Below are 21,016 nucleotides of genomic sequence, written 5' to 3'. Positions count from 1 at the left end.
TCAACATGGAGGAGGACTGATTCATCAGCTGAGGGAGGACGATAGGTGGTAATCAGCAGGAGGTTTCCTTGCACCATGTTTGACCTGATGCCTTCAGAATTCATGGGGTCCAGAGTCAATGTTGAAGACTCCCAGGGCCACTCCCTCCTGACTGTATACCACTATGCCGCTATCTCTGGTGGGTCTGTCCTGCCGGTTGGACAGGACGTACCAGGGGATGGTGATAGAGGAATCTGGGACGTTGGCTGAAAGGTATGATTCTGTGATTACGGTTATGTCAGGCTGCTGCTTAACTAGTCTGTGGGACAGCTCTCCCAATTTTGGCACAAGTCCCCAGATGTTGGTGAGGAGTTCTTTGCAGGGTTGACTGGGCTTGGTTTGCCTTTGTCCTGTCCGGTGCCTAGTGGTCTGTCCGGTTTTATTCTTATTGTGACTTTTTGTAGCAGGATTGTACAACTGAGTGGCTTGCTAAGCTATTTCAGAGGGCAGTTAAGAATCAACCACATTGCTGTGGGTCTGGAGTCACATATTGGCCAGACTGGGTAAGGACGGCATGTTTCCTTCCCTAAAGGACATTAGTGAGCCAGATGGGTTTTTATGACAATCTGGTAGTTTTATGGTCACCATTACTGATACTAGCTTTTTATTCCAGATTTTATTTAATTAACTGAATATAAATTCCCCAGCTGCCAAGGTGGGATTTGAACTCATGTTTCCGGATTATTAATCCAGGCCTCTGGATTACTAGTCCAGTAACATAACCACTGTGTTACCGTACCTGTCATGTGAGCCCAGCATGAGGTATCTGCTGAGAATATACTGTTTGGAGAAGTAGTAGTCAATTTGGTTGACATGCCTACTGTTGAATTCCTTTAAGGGAAGGAGTCAGGGGCCCCACCTTTCCATTTCCTCAGAAGAGTATTGGGAAAAAGAAACACTTGAGTAGTCAGTCAAGTTGCGATTTGAGTGAAGGATCATCATGTCTGGCAGACGTAAAGGTGGCATAGAACCGGGCAAAAGGAGAGCCAAGCGGCACCACAAAGTGCTTCATGATAACTTCCAGGACATCACCAAACCAGTCATCCGCCGCCTGGCTCGCCATGGCAGTGTCAAGCGGATCTTGGGTCTGATCTATGAGGAGACCCGCAGGGTGATGAAGGTTTTCCTGGAGAACGTGATCAGGGATGTGGTCACCTACACTGAGCTCACTAAGTACAAGATGGTCACGGCCATGGGTGTGGTGTATGCTCTGAAACAGCATGGCCGCACTCTCTATGGATACGGATGCTGTGAACAACTCGACCCTTTCTACAAATCATGAAACAAAAGACTGCGACATGTAGGCCTGGGATCTGGAGCTGGTAGCTAAAATGCAGAAAGTCAGTTTTTGCTGCATTCTGTTATTTTTATTTCTGTTCAAAGTAGGACAAATAATAACTGGAGTATTTAAGTGGAATTCAATGGAGGACAGAACCGGTGGACTCAGTAATCCAACAAACAGGATTTAACTGGCATCAGCAAGCTTCAAACTGTCAAAAAGAATTCCCATTAAATTATTTGCCCCTGGTTTGGAGCTGATGGAAAAACTGAACTTCCATATGGAGTGGGAATTGCTGGTGGCATCTCAATGTTTTATGTTCTTCACATGGTGTAGCACCTATGTTAGTGCAAATGAGGCTAAAAAAAAGTGGAGAAATGAGTCTAAGAAATCTTTTAAAAGTGTCGTTTGGGTTCTTTTTAGAAATTCCCCCATTCAATTTTTTCTACCCCCCGCCATGACATTGACTCCCACTGAGGTATAGTTCCATGGGTTCTGGGGGAAGCCTGGGGCAGGGGAAATTAGAAAGTGAGATGTAAGGAGTAATTAGATGAAATTTTTTTACACAAAGGGGTAACATACTTATAGAACAAGTTACCAGGGAAGGCCATTGCAAAGGACAGTATCAATGGTTAAAATAGCAGTCGGGCCCTGATGCCCGGGGCACCTAATCACTGACGTTCCTCTTCTGAGTAGGCAAGAAGGACACCCGCCAGGAACTGGTGGGGCCCTTCTTTCAATATGCAGATTAGGCTCCGATGATGTCATCGGGGCCCAACAGCTATTTTAACCAGCGGCCTGAGCAGGCAAGTCATTGTGGCTTTCCACCAGGTGAACATAGTGGGACGAAGAGTTGAGGCCAGAAGAGGTCCAGACAGTTGAAAAGTTTTAAAACTTTTTTTACTTTCCTTGTGGGGCCAGGAGGAGCAACAGTGTTCCTCTGGGCCCCACAAGGAAAGTTTAGAGCTTCCTTGCCGCAGGCTTCCCCCACAATCGCAAGGTCCTCCCAAAGCCCCCTTCTCCTGATTTACCCGAGTGCGTGGGGACTGTTCCTTCAGTTCCTTGCCAGTGGCCTCCTGCCGCTTGATATTTCGCTTCCACCTGCTAGCCAGATGCTGCTTCCTGCCAGTTTCAGGTGGGCAACTGACCAGAGGCATGCAGATGAGGCCCAGGCCTCACGCCGAGGTCAGGATGGTTTGCTGCCGTCTGTCCGATACCCACCCTGAGGTAAAATCGGAGCTCTTATGTTGGAAGACTTGTTGGAAAATCAGAATCAGTCAAAACATTTTGATAAAACATGCCAAAAGTACATCACACACGTTTCAGGTACTGCTTTATATCATCCAATGGTTTGCATTTTGTGCTACACGGCCTGGACTTTCACCATGCACAATGCAAACAGAGTTGTTTCCCTGTTCTTACCTAAGGTTGTTGCTGAGTAGTGGAGATCTCTGAGTGCGCTGTGGGGTGGCAGTGGGGATTTTCCAGCAAGGCAATGAATCAGAAGGCTTGGGAGCACAACCTATATTGATTGGTGTTTCCTGCAGCCCATCACTCCTCATGGTCTTGTAGCTATCTAACCGAATAAAACCCAGAAAAAGTTAAATTTATTACACAGGTTACCATACAACCACACAGGGCTAAGCTATTAAACATATAACTCATTTTCTGTAATGTTATAAATACAATTTCAATCAGGGCATCCACACCAGGAGTCCACATACTTTGTACTGTGGCAAAAAAAGTATGATTTTATATTTGCAATGAGATAGATTTAGACTGTTTCAAGAACTTTGTAATATATTTACATTGGTTAGACTCCACCAGAAAATAAACAATGGATATATATGGATATCAAAATATAAGGGTTTTGTTAAATTAAAATGTTGAGTCTGTCAAAATAGTTTAAAAGGTAGCTTTTCGACCAGGACAATTATGACTTTAACTGATACACCTATGGCTAAATTTGATTCTTTTGTTGAATATGTACTGTCACACAAAGAAATGAATCCAGGTTTCATGCCAGCTAATGAAACTTTAAACTTCAGTTTAGTGACCTCAAGATTCAGACTCACGAAAGCTGCACTAGAACCCAAAAATCTGAATTAACTCTAACCCTTCTGCATGTTAAAAGGTGTTCATTCTTTAACAGCAGATACTGACTAGCTCATAGATATATTAATCTCAACTCCTATACACATGCTGAAAACTGGGTAAGTTTTTATACTTACGATAGAAGAGAAAATGATATTTGAGAACAGGACAAGCCAGCAGCAATGTCTACCATACAAATCATGTTCAGCCTTCTCAACAATTGTGCGACTGCTCCAATATGATCCTGTGCAATACACTTACCAGTGCCAGCTTTCACACGCTGTACACTATATAAATAGTCCTGTGATATATTATCAAGAATATCCTTCTGATAATGATGTAGGAATTGTTAAATTCTCTATGAAGGTCACCTTTAAGGTATTTCAGATTGTAAATATAAGACCTGAAAGCCACCATCGTGTGATAAAATGCTAATTTGATAAACAAAGAATCAAACTTTGATTTGTATCACAACAAATGCTTTAATTTTTACATTCTAAAATGAATGTTCAAATCATTATCCCTAAGGCTTCTTGTGACACACATTGTAATCCTATTTCAGAAGCTCAACAAATTCTGCAGAACCTTCCTAATTAACTATATCCAAACCGTTCTATTCTTATACCGGTTCTGTCATTTCCTCAGGCCTAATTCTGCCTCCCGTTCCAGCCCTCTTTATTTCATTCCGCTATTCAATGTCATGCATGCACGTCCATTCTACTGAAGCTTGCTCTGACCTCCCATCCCTACTCACAATTCCATAACAGTTCGTCCTCGTGCTCTTAGCATATTGATTTCATCTTCCAAGTGTAGTTTTTAATCACATTCATTTCTGTTGCTTCCTGTATTTTTTTTCTATGCACTTCCAAAGCTCTAGTCTCAATACTGTATCAAATCCAGAAAATGCTGGAAACACTCAGCTGGTCGTATCTTGCTTTTTGTTCTCAATATTGTATGTCAGTGTCAGTACAAAAAATGCTCTTGTTTTTTTCATTTCTGGTCTCTTATAGCAGTCAAATATTTTTCCAGCTTGTTTGATTCTCATATCCATCTTTTTTTTATATTTTCTCATATTCCATGAGATACTTGAAAAGATTAATTTACCTCGTCTTTCCATATTCTGCATATAGCTGTAGCTCTGAGTCTTTTAATCTACATAAGTTTAGTCTTTCATTTAATTGTTGTTTGACATCTTTCACTAACTGGGGCTAAAGATAACTTGTTGATTTTTTTTTGCATACGGCAGACCTGACCTCAGCATTTCGAGACTTAACTTTTGCAAGTAATTTTCTGTCTCTCGTAATCCAATTTGTAGCCATAGATAATTAATAAAGGTTCTGATATTGTGTAAATCTGTCATTAATCTATGTTTTTAACTGTACGATTGCCATACACCCATGAACAAATGCCTGTTCACCATATACCTATGATGGTATAGAAACATAGGAACAGGAGTAGGCCATTCAGCCCCACCATTCAGTGGCTAATCTGTATCCTAACTCCATCCACCTCCCTTGGCTCCATATCCCTTAATACTCTTGGCTAGGAAAAATCTATCGATTTCAGATTTAAAATTATTAATTGAGCTAGCATCTACTGCTTTTTGTAGGAGAGAGTTCCACACTTCTACCACCCTTAGCGTAAAGAAGTGTTTCCTAACTCCTTTCTTGAATGGCCTGGCTCCGATTTTAAGGTTATGCCCCCTTGTCCTAGACTCCCCTAGCAGCGGTAAAAGTAGTAACATTCTGGTGAATCTGCGCTGCACTCCTTCCAAGGCCAATATATCCTTTCTAAGGTGTGGTGACCAGAACTGTGCACAGTACTCCAGATGTGGTCTAACCAGGGCTTTGTATAGCTATAGCGAAACTTCCTCCCTTTTATATTCTAGCCCTCTAGTTATAAAGGCTAACATTCCATTAGCCTTTTAAATTATTTTTTGTACCTGACCACTACATTTTAGTGATCTGTGTACATGGACCCCGAAACCTCCACTGTTCCTAGCTTTTCACCATTTAAAAAATACTCAGATCTATCTTTTTTGGTCCAAAATGGATGATCTCGCACTTACCTGCGTTGAAATCCATCTGCCAGTTTTGCCCACACATTTAATCTATCAATGTCTCTTTGTAATTTTATGCTCCCATCTGCACTACTTACTATGTCACCAATCTGTGTCATGGGCAAACTTGGATATATGGCTCTCTGTTGTGTTCACTAAGTCTTTAATAAATATAGTGAGTAGTTGAGGCCCCAGCACAGATCCTTGTGGAACACCAATAGTCACTTCCTTCCAATTTGAGTACATATCCGTTATCCCTACTCTCTGTTTTCCACCGCCTAACCAATCTCCTAACCAGGTCAATAATTTGTCTTCAATTCCATGAACTGTATTTTAGCTAACAGTCTCCTACATGGAACCTTACTGAATGTCTTCTGGAAGTCCATATAAACTACATCCATAGACATTCCCCTGACTACTACTTTAGTTACTTCCTCAAAAAATTCAATTAGCTTAGTTACACATGACCTACCCTTTACAAATCAATGTTGGCTCTCTCTAATCAGCTCAAATTTCTCTACATGCTCAGTCACTCTGTCCTTAATTATAGATTCCAATAACTTCCACACAACAGATGTTAGACTAACGGGTTAATAATTTACTGGTTTTTCTCTCTCACATTTCTTAAATAATGGAGTTACATTTGCAATTTTTCAATTTAAAGGGATAATTCCTGAATTGAGAGAGTTTGGCTAAAGCATCTACAATTTCCTCACCTACTTCCTTTAAAACCCTGGGGTGGAAACCATCAGGTCCTGGGGATTTGTCAATCTTTAGTGCCATTACTTTTTCTAATACTGTTTTCTTACTTACATTAACTTTAGTAAGTTCCATTCCTTGATTCCTTATTATTTCCTTGGAATGTCAGGTATATTATTCTCTTCCTCTACTGTGAAGACTGACACAAAGTAATTATTCAACAAGTCTGCCATTTTCTTTATTTTCATTTGCAATATTACCCGCATCTGCTTTTAAAGGGCCCGCATTACCCTTGACTACCCTTTTTCTTCTAACATAATTGTAAAAACTTTTTGTGTTAATCTTGATATCCCTCACAATTTTCTTTCTGTAATCCCTTTTGCAGCTCTTACTATCTTTTTTTTCTTCCTTTGCTGTCCTTTATATCTCCCCCAGTCCCCTACACTATTCTTTGCACTTTTGTACGCTCTTTCCTTTAGTTTTATGTTATCTCTCACCTCTTTTGTCGACCATGGCTGTTTTATTTGGTAAGTAGAGCTCTTGTCCCTTAGTGGTATTTACTAGTCCTGTATTAAGCTAAATTCTTTTTTGAACACCTCCCACAGTTCATCTGTAGTTTTACCCGATAACAGTTTTGACCAGTTTGCTGTCATCAGTCTCTGTTTCATCCCATTAAAGTTAGCCTTACCAAAATCTAGAATTTTAGTAACTGTTACGTTTCTCCTTTTCAAACCTAACATTGAATTCGATCATATTATGACCATTGTTAGGATAAATGTTCCCTTATACTGTTAGATTATTAGTTAAGTCTGGCTCATTACTCATTACTAAATCTAGTATTGCCTATCCTCTTGTTGGTTCTAGAACATATTGCTCCAGAAAACTATCTTCAATGCACAAGAAATTCACTACCTTTCTGACTTGAGCTACTCTGCTCTTCCCATTCTATATGAAAATTAAAGTCTTTTGCTACAAGGGTCTCTAATCTCTGAATTAATATATTCTGCCACTTCATTGCTGTTATCAGGAGGCCTGTAGACAACTCCCATTACAGTTTTATGTCCTCTCTTATTCCTCAATTCTAACCATAGAGTCTCCGCTGATTGCATTCCCTTACCTATATCCTCTCTTACTAATGTTGTAATGGTATCTTTAATCAATAAGGCTATCCCTCCTCCTCTTCCAGTTTCCCTATCCTTTCTAAAGACCTTATAACCTGGAATAATTAACTTCCAATCAGAAAAAGATTCCTTTTTATAAGCCTTCTCTAATTTACAGAAAGCTACAAACATCCCATTGCTCAGCGCCCTTGCTGGAAGTGCCCATGTGTGAGTGTCGGCTAAGGACAGGACTGGGCCTGACTGTATTGCATCCCCATGGTCAAATAGCCTCCTGACACTCACTGCTAAGGCTTACATATTAATAATGGGCACGAGCAAAATACTGGATAGTGACTGGCATACATGGAACTGTATCCCAGCAAGGAACCAATGCATTAAGGTGAGGTGGGAAGGAACAAAATTGGGAAGAGGAAAGAAAAAAATATTCTTCAGATTGAATCTCACTAAACTCATCTTTTATTACTGTGGGAGAATATCTCTTTTGAAATATATCTCCTCTTTGCCAAATGTGTCCTGTAGAAATACCTTACCCATTTTCATATCTCCATACTAAAGATTATTCATTTGCAGGGGTTCAGACTGCATTCCTATTATTACCACATTCCTCACAACTTAAGTCCACCTACAGCTTCCTGCAGCTAGAACCAATCCGCCTCAAATTTAATTTTATTTCTAGTGAGTCATGGAACTATGCATTTTTTTGCTCCCTGTATAAATACATCTCTTTCAATTTATCACCAGTCACTGAACACAACTAAAACCAAAATTCATTGCTCCAATTCTACACAACAGGCTTAAGTGCTGCATTAGTGAGAGTATCCTTTACATCAATCCTTTCATTTTAAAATTGGTGCTATTTGAAAAATAAGAGGTGTTGAAAACTGCTTTGATAAAAGTTCTCAACATTCTTTCTTCAATTTATTGCTGCTGTGAAACCTACAAATGAAATCTTTAGACATTTTGAGTTGCAATAACTTCTAATAAATACGTTCAACTTCTCCAGTGGTGTAGGTGGGGGCTCAGGGTGTTCAAACACCCACCGAAATTTCTATGATTTTTTTTTATATAGGACTACTCCTTCTTTTGAAAGAACATGCCTTAGATCACTTGCTAGAACACAGAAACAATGGGTGTTCTTCCTGAACTAGTTAATTCTGCAATTCGACCGGTGAAAACCAATTAGCCGGGCTTGTGCTTCTAAATGCTCACCAGGATATTGCAGTGAATAGTAGAGAAGTTATTGATAGACTAGTAACACAGAACTGATACTAGGACTCTTTTAATTTCCTATTTTAATGATTAAATTAATAGAAGTAACTGAATGATTATCATACGTTCTGTCACACTTTTGTCACTCTCCTCATTCATCTTTCTTAGTCATTCTTAACCATAATCAAACATTATAACTATCCTCAAAATTTATTCCAATCTATAGAAATTTCAAGGCTCTCAGCCCCATGATTAGCCCCATAGCCTGCTTCCAACAAAAGTGTATAGATAAAAGAATAGAATGAGTGAATCCTGAATTCATGATCAAGTATTGCAAAATTTATTATTAAATATTTTGTTGCTGTATTCTGTAGTTGTCCATTGTTTCCTGTGTCCTCGCTCCCCATTATTCAGCTTCATTACTCACACAGATACCTTCGTAATTCACCATTTTGAATTTACCCATTTCCGGTATTGCGGAATCTTCTCCAACACATTCACATTACATTTTACTGCATTTTTTACTTACTTAACTTACTCATTCACTTTTATCATTCAATACCATACTAAATTAATGAGTTATTCCTATTCAAATCTCTAAATAAATGTCATTATTTAATCATTATGTATAATTACTACATTTAAACAAATCTACATATACAACACATCTGTTCATCAATCACTTTCCCACTAACATTAACCCTACTGCAGCTCTTGATCAACCGTGTGCACCGCCTTGGGAGATTTGCTAGTTTAAAAAAAAAGAGCCTTGACAAGGAGTTACAAGCAATAACTCAATCTTGGGTTCCAGTGATTATGCGCATCTTTAAAATTGTAAAACAAAATGGGCTTACATGGTTTCAAGAGTGGTATACATTATATAAGCCTTGTAGAAGCTGACAATCCAAACCTGTATAACACACTGGATTTGACCATTACAAATATTTTCTAAATGAGTCAAATCACATTTATTGTAATTACTAAATGAATGAGTTAGCTCTCCTGTTGGTTCAGTAGGTAAATGTACCACGAGTTGTGACTCTGTTACAGACCAGAGAGAGCCCATGATTGATATTGATCGCTGTTGAATTAGCTGATCACTGCTCTGTGAGCTGACATCAGCTGTAGCTGACCCAAGCTAGGCAAGGGAATAAAATCAGCTATGGTTCACGCTCATGATGTTATCCAGTGCCCCTCTCTTAAAATGAATGTGTGTGGATAGGGTTCACATGGCTGCGATGCACTATGTCATTGAATTGCCTGTCGACACACTCGCAAATGAAGAATACCCACTTGAGTGAGGTACTGCTGGAGGGCCACCGATGCCCATGAAATTTGATTGTTATTTACAGGGCCACACCTGTATAACTCCCTTCTATTCATCATTATTCTGAATATTACAAACATACAAAATTGATGGGCAGGAAAAGACCAGCTGGTCCATCAAGCCTATCCCACACCATGATGGACAGAGCATCATGACTATACACTTCTTCCCTCTCCCCACATCCCTACTCCCCGGCCCCCCTCCCCCTCCCCCCACTCTCCCCCGGCAGCCATGTAATTTCCTGGGAGAGGCAATAAAACAGAGAAAAAAAACAGGGATAATAAGGGAAAAAAATACACTGAAAATTCCTCTCCGACCCCCTCAAGCAATCGAAACCAGTCCGGGAGATCACATGGACCAAGTGTTATCTATAAAGACACTTCCTTACCTTCACTATGATATATTTTCTGCCCCAGTCAAGAACCGGTCCAGCTCCCTCTTGAAGGCATGCAGAGAGTCGGCACCCACCAAATCTATCATAAATGCACTTTCAAACTATATTTACACCAGAGCTTTTGAAAAATTATTTTTGCTGTATTGTAAAATTTTCATATCAGATATTGGACTCTCAATTTGTGAATGACACTGCACAAAAAAACATCAAGCTTAAGAAAGAGATGAATTGTTTTAAATGCCCTAAGCATGAAAACAAGGAAACATTTTTTACATGTAACACTACTGACATGAGCAAACAGAAACTCTGTTAAACCCATCCTCTTACCTGAGTAGCAAGGTGGGTCTGAATTCTGTATTCTGAATGAAAAGCCATGGAAATGTTGCCTGGACAAACTGACTGAATGCACTTACCGTATTTCACTGTGAGCAAGAGCACTTTAGATAATTGATTATTCCAGAGGCAAGATCTTAAGGGGGCTCAGTGATAATGAAAAAAAATGTTTGCCGTACCATTTTCTATGTTTACCAAATGTTGCAATGCAATGGCACAAATCCCTTCACAGTGTATTCCTGCATCACAAGAATGTTATCATATCACTTTCATGCGACTTCATCACAACAAAAATAATAGTGGTTGCTCTGTTATTATCCCTCACCAATTACCAAGAGAGTGCCTCTTTAAAAATATGAACAGCAAGAAATAGACTGATGGGTAATAATGCGGTACAATTTTTTTCATAACCAGTGGCCTGACTATGCAATTGTCATTATTGTTTTAACTATTGGGTCAGAAATCCACTGATTGCTCCATTGCTAAAGGCACCATCCTGTGTGGCACAGACAGGAAGATCCCAGGTTCGATCCTTGGTCTGTACAGAGTTAGATGATGTCAGCTGGGGCAGTAGTTGAGTGCTACAATTGGTTGCAGTGCCCTTTAGCTAGGGTGGGCTCCCCCTCCTGATTGCCATTCAAAGAAACCTGTACACGTGTGGGTGTCAAATAAGAATAGGTTCAAGATCCTCATGGCCTTGTAATGTCCTCCATGATCAAGTAACCTGCTGACACTCCTGTCTAGGCTCACATGTGACGAATGAACAATTGGACAAGGTGCTGGAAGGCAAGCTGGTGCCCATGGATCCTCTTCCCAACATAAGTCAGGAGATAAGGTAAGAAAATTGAGGGGGAAAAAATAAAAAACAGTTTGGTTACCAGCTGTGAAGGTATGGAATCCATTAAATATTGTTTTTGTATAGTGAAGTGCCATGACTATTCTGTGACCCTGTACATGCCACTGATTGTGATTGTATTTCTCAGTAACTTACTGTCTGTTTGTCTTGGTGCTGATTCAGACTGACCCTTGGTATGTCGTTTCCTCCTCATAGATCGGTAAAACACAGAATTCCTGCGGATAGGTATGTGCCTCTTTCCTTCTCGCTCTGAATCGTCAGTGTCATGTTGAGTGAGATCAAGTTCCCTATTATCACCGTGAGCATCATCCATTTTCACTGCATCAATCTGTTTCACAGTGCTTTTACTGCTTGCTATCATCCCTTCACGCTGATGTTCCTCTTTGCTGTGTTATTCCTGTTGAATCCATACTGGGTACTCTTAGTAAATGGAAAGAAATGTAATATTATATTTATAATCCGGTGGGTATCCCTGAATCTTTTACTCCAAGGGCATTTGTATTGTAATTAGTTCACCTCAAATGAAATGAAAAGAGATTTCAGAAATAAGCTATTGAAATATTGTCAGTAACCAGGCATGAATTCATCTTCATTACCATGGCAACTAATAGCACAGTTACTAAAGGAGGGTACAGTGGGTGGGAATGAGTTCCAAACCAAATAAGAAATCTGGTTCTATCTGTTTTGGTCCAATTCAGATAACATTCTGAAATAACAGAACTTTGGTGTAGATAATTTATATAGGCTAACCTGTCCCTTTAAGAAAACTTCCTGCTGACCATGCCATTTTTACTTGCCATTCTGTCTCCTTTTGTTACAATACATGGTTCAAGATGAGTAGCTAACATACCACAAATTAATATGCCTCCACTATGCCTCATTATGGGTTTTCTGATAAGGGTCTGGAAAGATGTTACAGGTAAGGGAGTTTAAAAATACATATTTTAATAGTATTATCATCTGTCAATTTCCAGTTTCCATGGAGATCTGTACGATCTGCCTAGTGGTCAGAGATGGGATGGAGAGAAGCTGTACAACCAATTTATCTAATTTCAGCATGATGGGATATCTATTTCCTTCATTGTCTATGAAGCTCTATTTCTGCTTCCTGCACACCAACCCCAATTTCCTTCAGTCCCCCCGCCCCCCACCCCTCCCCATCATTTTCAATGCTTTCTTTTAATTCAGAGAATTCAAAGTTGAAAGAAGGAAGCAATATGCAACATCCAAAGTCTGCACCCACCCCCAATCTGGATATATTAAACAAAAATCAGGGTTTGTACTTAAGATTATATATAACTGCCAAAATAAAACTGAGGGTCCAATTTTCCCATCTCCATATGTGCACACCGAAATGGCAGCAACCTTATGTATGGGTATGAGGCTCACTGACCTACATTGGCTCCTGGTCCGGGAACACCTCGATTTTAAAATTCTTATTGTTATTTTCAAATTCCTCCATGGCCTCGCCCCTCCCTTTCTCTGCAACCTCCACCAGCCCTATAACCCTCCAAGGTCTCTGCACTCCTCCAATTCTTGCCTCTTGCGCATCCCTGATTTTAATCGCTCCACCATTGGTGCCTTCAGCTGCTTAGCCCGCAGCTCTGGAATTCCCTCCCTAAACCTCTCTGCTTCTCTACCTCTCTCTCTTCCTTGAAGTCGCTTCTTAAAACCTACCTCTTTGACCAAGCTTTTGGTCACCTGTTCTAATATCTCCTCAAGTGCTCGGTGTCAAATTTTGTTTGAAAATCACCCCTGTGAAGCGCCTTGGGACGTTTTACTACGTTAAAGGTGCTACATAAATGCAAGTTTTTGATGTTGTGAAAGCATGGCTGAAGAGGGATACATGAGACCAGATTCAGAGGAATGGGAAGTTCAGGGTGCGGGAGAGGTTGAAGGGCTGGAAGAGGTTACAAAGATAGGGTGAGGCCATATTAAATTTGACGAGCCAATATATGTCAATGAAGATCGGAGTGATGGGAGAGTCATGGGGGATATAATACAGCCAGCAGAGTTTTGGATCAGCTGCAATTTGTGGAGGGCTGAAGAGGGAGGCTGGCCAGGAGACCATTGGACTAATTGGCCCCAATTTTAAAGAGGAGTGGGTAAGATGAGCGTGAGCCCCGAAGTTGGGGGTCAGTGGTGCTTTGTCCATGACTTGGGGTGGGGAGGGGTGGTGGTAGCCCAGGGCGAGGGAGGCTCAAAGCTTCCTTGTGAGGCATGTAGGATCCCGCTTCCTTCCTGCGGGTGTCCTGCTCGCCTGCTCAAAAGTGCAGGTTAACAGCGGGACATGGCGGGAAGGCAGCGGGATCAGAAGGGGTAAGTGACTGATCTAATTTTAACGGCCCCCCCGCCCTGCCTGATTTCTGTCGGGCGGGGGGAGTTAAAACCAGGGTCATTGAGTCTGGAGGTGACAAAGGCATGGCTGAGGGTTTCAGCGACACATGGGCTGAGGTGGTCGATATTACAGAGGTGGAAGCAGAAGTACTTTGTGATGGAGAGGATCTGGGGTCAGAAGCTCAACTCAAAATCAGATAGGGCACAAAGGTTGTGAACAGTCTGGTTCAACCTCAGACAGTGGCTGGGAAGGGGAATGAAACTGGTGGCGAGGATATGAACATTGTGGTAAGGGCTGAACATGATGCCTTCAATCTTCCCAATGCCTAGCTGGAAGAAATTATGCCTTCCAGAACTGAATGTCGAAAAAGTAGTCTGACAGCCCAGAGGTAGTAGAGAGGGAGACCTTTGTGTCATCAGTGAAAGCTGACCCTATGTATGCGGATGGTGTCGCCAGGAGGCAGCATTAAGATGAGGAAGAGGAGAGGGCCAAGGATAGATCCTTGTGGGATTCCAGAGGTGACGGTGCGGGGGTGGGAAGAGGAGAGTTGTTCTGGGTATGATCAGTAGGAAATGAAAATCAGGTGGGTTCTACAACAGACAGGCGACCTGCTCCACCAGTTTATTGCCCAAACGGTGAAAGTGAAAATTACCTCCCCACCCCCGTCTAATTTCAAACTCCTGCTCATTCCCATGCCTTTTAATATTCTTCTTTATCAAGAAAAATGAAGTGCTAATTTATATAACCCCAGAATCCTTATAGCACAGAGCGTCTACCACACAGTTCAAAGTTGTGTCTGAACCTGAAGTGAGTCAATTAAGATCTCTTTCTGAATTCTGAATTTACTCTAATTTGGACTTTGATGCCTTCTCTGCCCATGTGTTAATACATTTACAGCCAGGCAACTTCTGAAACTAATAATAGAACTGAAAGTTAAGAAATCTAAATTAAATTTCAGATTGGAGCATCCAAAAAAACGGCGAATTGTAGGCGAGAACCTGATTCATGGTAATACACCGTCAATCAGGTCCTCCTCTACAATTCGCCGTATTGGATGAATTTAGGGAAAGCAATGACATTAAAAAAATTACTTATGGTCATTTTCATTAGATGCATGTTTTGTGTTATAGTCTCATAGGAAATTCTCCCTCCACCAATACTGAGGAGCAGGCTTCTTCTACCAAATCGTGGGTGAAAGGAATTGCTGTGTGAATGCTTGATTCAATTAGGACAACAGGAATTATTTTTTTTCCTAGCAGAAAAAGTGAGAGAAAAGCAGAATCAAGAATACTTGACCTAAAGCAAAAAAAACTTCTCATGAAAACATGATTGATGTAGTAAAACAGGGAGGGGAAGAGTAGCTGTTTGTAATCTCATCTTCTGCCATACATTCAAGCTCTGCCTAGCAGCCATTTCCTGTACCCACTTTTAGTTGTGAGTTCTTCTAAAGTAAATACAATATTTCAGCCATGGTTTCAGTCCCACCCCAGAGTCCATAGATGCCACACAGTAAGTTTGTGGGCCGGCTGCGAGAGAGTTAAAATATAAATTCAGATAATAGTTAAAACCTCATCTGTCTTAACACTGCAGAAAGCAGGTTATTCCCAGAAATTAACAGCACACATTACTTGACTGGTAATATTCAGAAAATATGCACTTTGGCCTTTTGAAATATTAAATATTTTAGGAAGTACTTACATATTCTTTAAATTCTGATCACTCTCAGTAAGTCACTCTGGTCTGCTTTCCACATGCAAAATATTCATACCAGCAGCCATTTTCGTTAAACTTGAGTAGTGGCTTCGATAAGCATCTCCAGGAAGCCCTTTGCTCTGTTCTAGCAATTCATAGGTTTAGTAATTGTTCTGTACACCTGCGTCACTCCTCTAAATACTAAAGTCCAGCACGGTTTGTTTGTGTTACACTGTTACGGTATTAACCCTTTGATGTACTTAAATTCAATAGCATTTGAATGGTAATAAGTTCTATCTTGCACCATTAGCAGCAGATGGAAGAAATAAATTAATGCAAAGATCGAAATGAATTATATTTGAGAATTACAGGAATAATGTTTGTTTAAAATACTTAAGAAAAAGGGAAAAGCAAGGTGATGACATTTGAACCAGTCTGTGGTATCTTCCTATGTAATCTGCATGTTGAGTGAGCCTTGTTCCATCTTGGGTGGTGATGCTGCCAATATCTACAAAAATAGCTGTCTCCATGGCTACAGAATGTGTAAATGCCAGCTGGGAAGTTTGACCTTTAAAGGAATTTAGATACCCATAATGCAGTATGCTATTGTTCCGTTTGCCAGTCCGGATATCAAAATTGTGATAATAACCTGTTCGATTACCCACTCTATTCATATCAGAAACTGTGATGGAAGGCATAATGCCAAAAGTTGCCTACTAGTAATTGTGCCAGATATCTGTAAGTGTTAGTCTTTTTATGCTTCATTTTAGTCATGGAAAAGTGGATCACCTGCCTGATTCTAATCTTCCTCACTCACACATGCTCCAAAATGGCACTGAATAAAGCATTAGAAAACAAAGAACACTTTCTTTGGGGCCTTTCTTCAGATAAAATTCCTTACTTTCAGTTTTATTTTTTCCACTGTCTTCCATGTTTTTTCCCGTTGTTAACTGTTAGCTAAGGTGTCACGATATCCCAGGACTTTGCACCAATTGTAGAGTTCCTACTCCACAATCAGTCATCAGATTCATACAGTCAATGATTCACTATGCTTGATTTCATGTCACACTACCAAATAAAACACTTCCATTTTGTCACTAATCAATACTGATAACATAAACACCTCAGTCCATGCTGATACTCGAATAAAATAATGCCCAGCTTATGTTAAAAATTCACAGAATACTACAAAGGTACTAGAAACACTTTAAATCATGTAATATTTCTCACAGGAATTCTGCGATCCATCTTTTTACATGGGAATTTGTGATAACAATTTAGCTTAAAGCTTCTGCAAAAGATGATTTTTAAAAGATCATATTCATTTGTGAAATATTACAAAAGATTTTGGAAGATCACATCAAAGATTCATTATGGCACTTGAGTGCCGTAACCTACAGGGCTACGGACCAAGTGCTGGAAAGTGGGATTAAGCTGGATAGCTCTTTTTCGGATGGCACGGACATGGTGGGCTGAATGGCCTCCTTCTGTGCTGTAACTTTCTATGATTCTATGATATTTCAACAGGTCACACCCAAAATGGCTCCTTAAAGCATGACCTTCCACAACAACACTACGCTTTGTTTTCCTCATAAAATTAGTTAAAACTCACGTGGAGGAAAATGCAACAGTTTGCACTTGAATTAAGGTGCCAGGATCTCGTACTAGTAAATATTTTCCAGTTTGGAGCTGGAGAACCCCATTTATTTCTCCTCCTCCTTCAATCTAAAAGCAGTAAACACCATCACTCACACCTAAGAACACCAGCTATGTCTCCCACTGAAAACTCATTAACAGGCAAGTTAGTGGTAATGGCAGAGTTAAAAATAAAATCACCTTCAAGCTGCATGTTATGCTTCATAAATTCAATGCTATGCATAGCAGCATCACAGAAGTGTAAATTGCAAAGAAAGAAACTGATTAAATAAACATATGAAGCTGAAGATTAGGAAAACAGAAAACATTCAGTCTGCTTCCAACATTAAGGATAGCAAATGCAAAAGATTATTCTAATAGGCTATTTTTGAACAAAGCAATGATGTGTTGGAGAAATGGAAATATAATATAAATATAAATATAATGAAGCTCCAGACAAACAGAAGAGAACAATGGGGCAGGTGCAACCGTGTTTATCCAAACATGTTGATCTAACATTTTGGACCCAGAAGAAGAGCTTGCATGACTAATAATGGAGGCAGCATAAATTAGACTGAGATCAGTAAGCTCAGTCATTTTAATAAGATTCCATGCATATCAAGGCAAGGAGAAAATCTCAGTACCTGACTGTGAGATCAAAATGGTAAACAGAATAATAAAAACAAATATAATTTGCTCAGGATTTCTCTGTGAATTATACTGAAAGAAAATGTTTTCTGAGCATACCAATATCCTCTGCATGAGGACGGTGTAGCCTAGATATTGTGGCGGGGTGGAGGGTGGGGGGGGGGGGGTGGTGAATACCCCCAGACATATGGCAAGGCTGGATGGTATGGGTACTGATCCCACCATAATTTCCAGAGTCAGTATGATTTGGGCAAGCTCCTGGTGTTGTAAATGATTGATTAGAAACTTACCCATTTGGGCCCAGGAATTAGCATGAGCTGCAGGCTTTAAATGTCTGCAGCAGCTTAAAGGGCTAGCCATTCTCAGAAGAGTTGCTCAATGTAAAGATCTGCTGCACTGGTGTTTAAAAGGTTTGGTGCAGGGCAGAACCTCCAGATTTATTGATGCAGATGTTGAACTACTCCTGCAGGATGTTAGGCACAGGACAAAGATCCTCTTTTGAATGGAGAGAGGGGCCCCAATGGAAGGCGCCAGTGGAGGGAGGTGACCAGGGCCGTAAGTGTCAACTTCACAATCCCACTTAATGCCTCAGTGCAAGAAGAAATTTAAAGGCCTTATCAGGTCAGGCAAAGTAAGAAGATTCAGCCACACTGTCTAGCATACCTACCACTTAAACTGATCTCTCCTCACTCTGTGTTAAAATGCTTGAGATGCTTACCATCAATGCCCAGGAGGCAGTACAACAACTTGCATTTATATGGCACCTTTAATGTAGTAAAACATCCCAAGACGCAGTGCCCTTCATGCCCCCAGCCTTCGACTGAAAATGATCCTTCATTCACAGCTCTACATGCAATCAGCTAAAAGCATTGCATAGAATCCAATTACTTAGTGTATGCATCCATTATCTCTCACCCCTGCCCCACCAATAATGGGCCACTTGCAGGTACAAGTACCTGGATTTTACTGCAAAGATAATTCTCACATTGTGCCTTTTTTTAAATGAAAAGGCAGTCCATAATAGCGAGTAGAGACTGGCAACAGGTGGGGAACCTCCAAGACTCAGACAAATTACGTTCTATTAGGTGGAAGTCATGCACATCCTAGAAAGAGAGGCCATTTAGGTTGTTGGAGACAGTGAAGTGGGTAGGCATGTGCCAGTTGATTCCTTTGAACATTCTGCTTCTCTTCCTATTGTATCCTTCATCAATTGTCAGTGAACCATATCATGAATCCCCCATATCACTTCTTTGACTGAAACTTATATGAGCTCCACTCCTTAGGAGATTCATTTTAGCCTCACTTCCTCCTCTAAATGTGCCACAGCAAAGACACAGGCCCCATAGCATCTAGTGAGGCCAGCACTTTCAGCATACATCCTCACTCACTCTATCCCTCCCAAATGTTAGCTTGGCTCAGTTGATAACACTCACACCTGAGGCAAGAAGTTGTGGATACGTGCCCTACTGCAGACTTGAACACATAATCCACTCTGACACTTGAGCACAGGGAGTATTGCATTGCTGAAGTAATCAAGGCACCATTTGTTCAGGTGGCTGTAAGAGATCTCATGGCACTTGAAAAAGAGCAATTATCTGATCATATATTTATTTGCTGTTTGTGGGGCCTTGATGTGTACAAATTGGCTGTTGTGACTACTTACAAAACAATGACGGCACTTCAAAATATAATCTGTTGTAAAACATCTACTGATATTCTGAGGGTACTATATACAGTCCCCACCGCATATAGTGGGCACATTGGTGTTGGTACATGAAGAGGAAGACGTTGCTGGTCGATGGGCCGAGAGGCATCGCCTCTTGACTGAAATATGTTGACCTGCGGGGCATTGAAGAGAACAATGCTTGCAGAGCATCAAATGTTTGTGCAGGTATCTGGTCAACATGTGTGTGCTTGACATGGTAGCTTGGGTCATGAAGGCCACCAGCAGTATGTGTAGCCCATTGGAGGACCACTGTAGTCCACCACCTGCAAAAGAAGCCCGTGACCTGGCTTTAAAGGTGGCCTTTGTTTCCTGCATGGGCACTCTGCTCCCAGAGGCCTCAGGAAGAATGGAGAGGGCTCTTTTCTGGTTTGGGCAGGCTTGGTGAATGGTTGCAGACAAGTATCACAGAGCTTCGATTATCTCTTTCCCACAGATCAGCAGTCGTGCAGAGTCAGTGCTGAGTACTATCTGCATTGTAGGAAGGCAGATGACTGCTGTCTCAGGATAGCTGCACAAGCATGACCTTATGCCAGCCCCACTCTGATGCCTGCACATGTGGCTAACAGGATGCTGGACCAGGTTTGCCATGCAGCAGCACAAAGTGCTACGGAAGGTATACTGCAGGATGAGGGCTACCTCAATCCCAAGAGGACAGAGGTTCGGCTTTAGTATTGGGAGTGGGAAGAGAGGTCAGGTAGAGTGAGCCGATGTGTCACAGGGGCATGGTCTGAGTTGGCCAGTCAATGAGTGACTTGCGATAAATGGGATTTGCCTTAGTGCTATCCGCATGTCTTCTGAGGATTTGAGTAGAAAGTGGCACCAAGAGTAGATGGTACAGTGCAAGGCGAGTCTTGTAGATATAAGTCTATAAATTAAATCTCTACTTCTTCCAGTTCTGATGAACGGTCATCAAACTGAAACGTTAACTCTGTTTCTATCTCCACAGCTGCTGTCTGACCTGATGAGTAATTCCAGCATTTTCTGTTTTTATTTCAGGTTTCCAGCATCCACAGTATTTTGCTTTTGTTTTTGTGTTTAATTCACTCCCACTTCTCTTCCAGGAATGCCCACCTTAAAGAAGTTCTGCTCTTCTCTCTGATGGGATTGCCGTTTGTCTCTTTTACCTTGTTCACCTTCATTGTTTTCTGTTCCCTTCCCATGTTTCATCAGGTATCTACTAAAACTCACTTTCACAGCCACATCTCTTTCCTCAACAACTGTGGCCGGCTCTGATTTATTCTAACTTAAATTTCACTTTTTGTGTTTCGAATCCACCCATGATTACAGATATCTCCATGATATTCAGCGTTCCTCAAACCACTGCTGTCGCCGCTTTTTGAGATCCACGCTCAACGCCATGTGCTGCCACATGCACACTGTCAACCTCTCTTCAGCAGCACCGGCTCACTCTATTTCACTCTAGTTGTCTTGGTCCGCAGTTCCATTTCATCCTTCGTCTCATCAAAAAACATTTTTCTTCCTTGTTCCTGAACAACTCTTAGTTACCAACACCCCTCCTGATTCTTCTTCCCCTCCACTTTCCTCTGATCCCATCCCTCCTTCCAAT

At 41.0% G+C, this 21,016-nt stretch overlaps 2 protein-coding genes across 2 annotated transcripts in view; one reads left to right on the top strand and one right to left on the bottom strand.

Moving 5' to 3' along the window:
- Positions 1 to 15,574, bottom strand: part of ngef (neuronal guanine nucleotide exchange factor) — a 64,454-nt gene extending 48,880 nt beyond the window's left edge. Inside the window, exons 1-3 of the mRNA XM_067995473.1 lie at positions 15,447 to 15,574; positions 11,546 to 11,830; positions 2,741 to 2,894 (exon numbers count right to left, since the gene is read on the bottom strand). Coding sequence (XP_067851574.1) covers positions 2,741 to 2,894; positions 11,546 to 11,771 — 380 coding nt within the window. The 5' untranslated portion in view covers positions 11,772 to 11,830; positions 15,447 to 15,574. The remainder of the gene's footprint in view (positions 1 to 2,740; positions 2,895 to 11,545; positions 11,831 to 15,446) is intronic.
- LOC137331705 (histone H4-like) lies at positions 980 to 1,321 on the top strand. The gene has a single exon (XM_067995696.1). It carries the CDS (start codon positions 980 to 982, stop codon positions 1,319 to 1,321), a length of 342 nt encoding a protein of 113 aa, XP_067851797.1.
- Positions 15,575 to 21,016: the final 5,442 nt, after the last annotated feature.

This window comes from Heptranchias perlo, chromosome 13 (genome assembly GCF_035084215.1).
Source record: "Heptranchias perlo isolate sHepPer1 chromosome 13, sHepPer1.hap1, whole genome shotgun sequence".
Lineage (NCBI taxonomy): Eukaryota > Metazoa > Chordata > Chondrichthyes > Hexanchiformes > Hexanchidae > Heptranchias > Heptranchias perlo.
Note: the sequence above shows the minus strand (reverse complement) of the source record. Positions and strands in the feature narration are given on the sequence as shown.